Source organism: Atta colombica, unplaced genomic scaffold, assembly GCF_001594045.1.
Source record: "Atta colombica isolate Treedump-2 unplaced genomic scaffold, Acol1.0 scaffold18, whole genome shotgun sequence".
In the NCBI taxonomy this organism is placed as follows: domain Eukaryota; kingdom Metazoa; phylum Arthropoda; class Insecta; order Hymenoptera; family Formicidae; genus Atta; species Atta colombica.
The window spans coordinates 1,263,008-1,270,249 of record NW_017259271.1 but is presented as its reverse complement, the minus strand read 5'-3'; the positions used below and the strand labels follow the sequence as shown (position 1 = coordinate 1,270,249).

At 28.9% G+C, this 7,242-nt stretch overlaps 1 protein-coding gene across 1 annotated transcript; it reads left to right on the top strand.

The window, feature by feature from the left end:
- The first annotated feature begins 5,683 nt into the window (after window positions 1–5,683).
- On the top strand, window positions 5,684–7,238 carry LOC108686417 (transcription factor MafG). Its single transcript, XM_018191720.1, has 2 exons — window positions 5,684–5,884; window positions 6,873–7,238. Exons 1-2 carry the CDS (start codon window positions 5,858–5,860, stop codon window positions 7,236–7,238), a joined length of 393 nt encoding a protein of 130 aa, XP_018047209.1. The 5' UTR covers window positions 5,684–5,857.
- The last annotated feature ends 4 nt before the right edge of the window (window positions 7,239–7,242 follow it).

The window sequence follows — 7,242 nt, the reverse complement described above, 5'->3', positions numbered from 1 at the left end:
ATTTTATTATTTTATTTTATCAATATTATATTATATTTTTATTGTTATATTATATTTTTATATTTATATCAAAAACGCATTTATTAAATGCATTTTTATACAAAATGAATCTGACTCTTGCATAAAACATGAAGCATAAAAAAATCAATCAATCAGAATTCTTTATTTCATGAAAAAGAAGGAAATAAAAGGACTTTGATTGGTTCATTTTCTTTTGCCTTATGTTATGCATTATGTAAGAATCTGTGCTCCCCACTTAAGAGTATATCCACACAAACTTGCATAGTATGCATAAAGAAAATTATCCAATCGCATTTCTCTTATAAAGACGCACGTAAAATGTCATTGTATAATATATTTTTGTTATGCATATATTTATGCAAGTTTGTGTGGATATATCATTAATTTCTTTATGCCGTATGCTGGATTCACACTGGATCCGACGTACGTTGTATGATGCTCTGCAACCAATCGTATCGATTATGTAAAGTTTCCTCTAGGAATGAATACACAAAAAGTGAACAAATTCACGTGAATGTAAATGAGCGATTAAGTAACTTTTGGCTGTTATAAAATGTGAAATAATTCACGGGAAATTTTTCGGCAAGTAAATGCCTAAAAATATGAAATTCTAGTTATGTTTTAGTAAATTGATATAAACTAGCTTGTTTTTCGATCTTTTGGTCTGTTTTTTGTTTTGAATTAGATTGCACTAGAATTCTCTTTCGATAAATATCAAACATATTTGAATATCTATTTGAATATTTGAAGAATATATCTATTTCAAAAATATATATAATATTTGAAGTGGATATTGCGTGGTTTCTCGCCGTAAATTGGTGCGAATGAAAAGGAAGAACATACAGTTGAGAAACGAAAACTTCACATATTAAGAAAACGTTTACGTGATGTTAAATTAAATATATGAGTAAAAGATTAAAATATGAAGTGCATAAAAATCACATGAAAATTTAAAAATGAGAATTATAATAAAAAAATAGAGATTTATGGAAGAGGTTAAAAAATAATCTTTTTCCATTCAGATGAAGATTTCTCTGGCTCCAATCCAAAACAATTAGGGTTTATGCTATGTTCTCCTATATATTTTTCTACGAGTTTTAAATACATATTGTTTCTTTATTACGTACAATCAAGAACAAGAGCAATAAAATAACATATTGTATTTTTACCAGTTCTATATGGCTCTGAGAATTTCGCGACACTCTTCCTCGCACAATATCCAAATTTTTTGACATTATATCTAACAGCATTTCCTTTTGTTTTTGAATTACATTCATTGTTATTCTCGATTATATGTATAAGGAACAACAAATAATGAGCATAATGTGATTTCCTATCAAAATATGTACGTATGTACATATATACTTGTATGTACATATACCTGGATACTACAAATTTTCGTAAATTTAAGAACGGTAAATTCGCCTTATTATTTCACTTTCTCGTAACTTCCTTACACCTTATTTCACTTTCTCATAATTTTCTTATATAATCACTAACAATAATAAGTTTGAAAGTGAAATTTTTCACGTGAGATTGATACATACAAAAAGTGAAAAAAATGAAAGTTTCGTGAAAATTTACATAATCGATACCTAGAAAAGATTTTGCTTCGTATCATCGATATGAAATAAAATTCTGATTGATTGCAGAACGTCGTACGATACACGTCGGATCCAGTGTAAATTTAGCAGTACGCCGGTACACCATACGCTGGCTACATGGGAACTTTATCTTAGGACTCTAGTACTAACTAGTACTCGAATTAATAACTTTCTATTAAATTATGTCTTCAGTAATGTATTTAAAGAATTAAATTGGTACAATATACGACAATTAATTAATTAAATACTCCTATCATATGTGTATTGACACGTATAGCCAAAATTAATAGTGTATTCGACCCGAACAGATTTGCACCAACCTAGGATTAAATTGTATGCTCTCTTATAGCGTTTTCTCTTGGCTGCACTATCGCCTACCAGTGCAACACTCAAACAGTGTAGCATGTTTCCTTGACTGGTGGTAGCAGAGAGAAATCTGAAAGGGGCCATGGCCTTTTTTTCGCATGATAGACAAAAGTCACCGTACGCTAGCGGCATCAACATCAATTTTATAAATTGAACTACGTATCACATTTTCGCCACTGTTGATAAAATTGTAGTGTCAATAAATGGATTTGGTGTTACAGTCTTTATTCACAAATTGTGAATAAAGATAATATTAATTTACAAAAAATATTTCTTTTAATCAGATGTTTTTTTATAGATTTTTGGATTCTGAAAATCCTGAATGCGATGCTGCAAGTTAAATTCACTAGCACATTAGGTTTTCGAAATAATTGAGATTTAATGTACAAAAATGGCTCTTTTGTTATATTTAAAATATTCTTGTAAAAAAAGATTAACGAATTCTCGAAAGTGTAATCAGAAGTCATGAATGTATTCATCCTCTACAAAATGTATTCTTTTTATCTCAATGTCTTACTTTTTTAGTCACGTTATGAAGAATTCAAGTACAGAGTTTTTCTAAGATAGTAAATTTTTCTTTAACAATGAAATCATTATACTTATAATTTCTAGTTTGTGACTGTCGACACACACAATGTAATTTATCGTTATAGATTCCGCTAAATATATATATATATATATACATATGCGTGCGCTATGGGCGCGTGTGATTGTGTGCGCGTGCGAGAGAGAGAGAGAGAGAGAGAGAGAGAGAAGGCAACATTTATCGTAAATATAAAAATTTCAGCAATGATTAAGTTATATATATACTTTAGAATATTTACTTTAGTATATAGCGTTGGAAAAATGCAGATAATCAGTGTACCAAGCATCTATAACTCCAAAATGCAAGTTCCGAATCTTTTGTTTTCTCAATTCTAGATATCATGACCCACTTCTCTAAATTTTTGAAATATGTTTTACATTTCGTGTTGTATTAATGCTTTTCTTGCTCAGATTAAAATTTTTTAATTGTATTAATTTGTTTCTAGATTAGACGAGCATGCTGGATTCATAAAATTAATACCTTTGAAATATTTAATTTCTTCATTAATTACATAATATTCTAAATGTCAAAATAGGTTCATCACTGTTCTTAAATTCATACATATCATAATCTGACACAAATAATATTCTTTTGATCTCATTAAAATTGACAATGTAATTTTGCAGAATCCTTATATTTTCCTTGCTTACATTGTTGATTGCTAACCAACAATTTATATAATAAGAATATATATCCGTGAATTGTTATTAGTCATTATTATTAATACCTTAGATTTCTTACTTTCTCCTAAACTGTTGACAAATATTTGAAACATGAGCTATAATTCTCGCGTGCACGTGAAGCAATATGACGTTTTCTGTGTTAGATCTATGTCCAATAAGGACATAGATCTAACTGAATAAAAAGAGAAGAAATATAAGATATCATATTTATATTATTACACAAACAACTCAAATGTTTTAATCATTTTCACTCTTTCAAATATTTTCAAAGTAGAATATAGGAGATTGATGATCATTTCAGCAGTGATTTCGAATTCCTCCAACTGTGTATAATATTGGACCATGTAGATCTCGAATGCATTAACGTTATAAAGAACCACTTTAACTCTATATGTATGTAGTATAAATGAAACTTTGGTTATTTACACTGAAACAGAAATAATATTTGTGCTTAGCCAAGAAGACAATCAATTTTTTTAATTACCTTATTCCCTAAAGAAAAATAGTTTATTAGATTACTAAAAAAATGTAGTAGGTGTTAACATAATAAACATCTTGTAAACGTATAATGTTTATTAAATGTTTATTAAATGACGTTTATCAAATGATTTAAAAAACATCAAATTTTAAGCCATCCTTTCTGTGAAATTTATTTGTATTCTTCTAACAATCACGTTAAATTTTAGAGAATTTGAGAGAGAAGAAATAGTTCAAAATATAGTAATACACTGCAAATTTTTAATTTCCAAATAAATAATTGTTATTAAATATAATACGTTATTATAAATAAATATCAGTCGGAATAATTATTTCGGACGTCTTTTGCATTAATAAACTTTTTTTTTAAGTTAACCAATGAGCAGAGTATCTAAACTCAATGTTTTTTTGAAAAACATCTTCAAGATATCTCATAAAGAAAAAAATATCTTAAAACTGTCTTATGCGTCGATTTTCCGTTTATTTGGCAATTTTTAGAAATTAATATCTGGTTAACTATTGCGAAAATTACAAATTACTGATAGAGAAATTCTGATTCAATTTTCGCTCTACCTGTTCACGAAATTATACATTACCAGACATCCTGTATACATACAATTATATATGAGTACTGCACTTATTTATAGTAGAACATTACTTCGCATCGAATTAAATTTTTGAATGTTAAAAATGATGCCGTAAGCCAAAAAATTGTAGCGTTAGGTTTCCAACATAATTAAGTTTTAATGTTTAAAAAATGACTTTTTTTATGACATTCTTTTATAAAGAAAGTTAACGTTATTTTGAAATTTTTATTAAAATTTGTTGTTATGATGAATGTTTTGTTCATATCCTATAAAATGCATTTTTTTTAATTTCAGTATCTTATATATTTTATAGTCATGCAACAAAGAATTTTAAATACAAGATTTTTCTGAGATACAAATTTGTGACTATCGAGAAACGATATAAATCATATAATCTTTTTTTTAGAAATGTGTACGCGCGTGCGTGTACGTGTAGTGTACTATACGTATATACACATATATAGCGGAATCTATAAAGATAAACTACATTGTGTGTATCGATAGTCACAAACTAGAAATTATAAGTATAATGATTTCATTGTTAAAGGCAGAAAATTTATTATCTTAGAAAAACTCTGTACTTGAATCTTTCATAATATTTTTCATAAAAAAGTAAGATATTAAGATAAAAAGAATACATTTTGTAGAGGATAAACAATACATTCATGACTTCTGATTACAATCGATTCGAGATAACGTTAATCTTCTTTTACAAGAACATTTTAAACAAAAGAGTCATTTTTGGCCACATTAAATCTCAGTTATTTCGAAAACCTGAAACCTGTGCTAGTGAAATATAACTTACGACATCGTTTTCAGCATCCAAAAAATCTATAAAAATACCTTATCTGATTAAAAGAAACATTTTTTTGTAAATTAATCTTTATTTACATCTTTGTGAATGTAGCACCAAATCTATTTATCGACACTACGATTTTATCGACAATGGCGAAAATGTGAAACGTAGTTCATATTAATTTATAAAATTGATGTTGCCGCTAGCGTATGATGACTTTCGCCTGTCACGTGAAAAAGACCGCCATGGCCCCTCTTAGGTTTCTCTCTGATGATAGTAAGGCACTATATATTGAGCAGAGCTCTTTATTGATGGAATATGTAACGTCAACCAATAGAACATTATCCAACTCAAATGAACAAATCCGCTCGGGTCGAAAACGCTATAAAATAATTTAAATGAAAATTACTAGTTTATTATTTCATTCGTCTGTTCGATTTGCTTACACTTTTTATATTTAAAATAAGATAGATATATATTTGTCGCTGAAAAGAGAAAAAGCGAAAATGCTAAGTGGTAAAAGGCGTAAGCAAGTCGAACAGACCTCATACCTCAAGTCCATGGTGTAACTAGACTATTGATGTTTTTAGAACGGTATTGTTAGCAGAAGAGCGTCTTTCAGATCTACAAGAATGACTAAGCATATTTATCGAGAAAACGCAAAAGACAGAAAGATTTGGGCATTTTCGAGGCTATTTTGTTCTCGGCCCTGAAAAACTATCAAATTGAAAATAATCATGGATGGGAAGAGATCGATTAAGATGGTATGTAACCATGATTTACTTAGCGTCTTTTTTTTCTTTCTCTCTGTCTCTCTCTCTCTCTTCTGATATTTTAAAAATACATTCACAAGGAGCAAGAGTTAATAAAGTGTATAATTTTCCATTATTCATCTTACATGATAATTATGAAAATGTGCTTTTACTCTTCAATTTTGATGAAATTGATGAAGGCTGAGTTGACGTGTTTTTTTTACGTCAACGTAACATAAACAAATCTAGCAGATAAAAGTTGCTCGTGAATCAAGATATTAAGTATTAAAGTTGACGACTATTCAGGTTAGGAAATCTGTCACATCGATAGCATAGATAGAGGAAGTAAGTGTAGCTAGAATGAGACTTATAGATAGAGGACGTAAGTGTGGCTAGAATGAGACTTTCTGCTTCAATTACACAAATTTTCTGCTTTAAAAACAAAAATTATAAAAAATGGTTTGTTTTTGAAAACAAAAAATTTGTATTTTTGAAGCAATTTGTGTTTTTAAAGCAGAGAATTTATTTTTAAAGTAAAGAATTTGTGTTTATAAAACAGAAAATTTATGTAACCCTTTGTGTCATCGTTGTGACAGATTTCCTAATCTGAAGTCATTAATACTTATTAGAGAAGTTTTTTTCAATATCGTTTATCCAAATACAGTGAACGCTAAGGTCAAGTTATCTTCTTCTTAACAATCAATTAAGGAAAAGATAATGTGTGACTTTAGTGTTCATATTATTGCAAAAACTCCCTGATATCTTGGTTTTTGGGATGAGCGATATTTTTTTCTACTATATTCGTTCATTTCGTATAAAAACGCGTCAAATGAGTCTAATTTCATCAAAATTGATGAGTGAGCTTGTCTCTTTTTCATAATTATCTCTCGAATAAAGAATAATTTTTTCATATTCAAATAAAGCAGCTAATTTCAATATTACACTTCACATAAGGCTGTTTCCATTAAGTAATTGTATTTTTTGTATTACCTGTTGATAGGATCCACTGTCACCTGGCCCATGTCTAGACATTAGTGACGATGAACTTGTTACAATATCAGTACGGGATTTAAACAGACAGTTGAAATTACGAGGACTGTCCAGAGAGGAAATTGTACGTATGAAACAAAGAAGGCGCACACTGAAAAACAGAGGCTATGCAGCCAGTTGTCGTATAAAACGTATCGAGCAAAAGGATGAATTGGAATCTGAAAAGACGCAAGAATATCGCGATATGGAAACTATGCAGGAGGATAACAATCGTATGAGGGAAGAGATAGATTCCTGGCATTCAAAGTATCAAGCACTCAAAAAGTTTGCTCAAGAAAAAAAAATTATTATTCCACCAGATTTGGAAAACATATAAAATA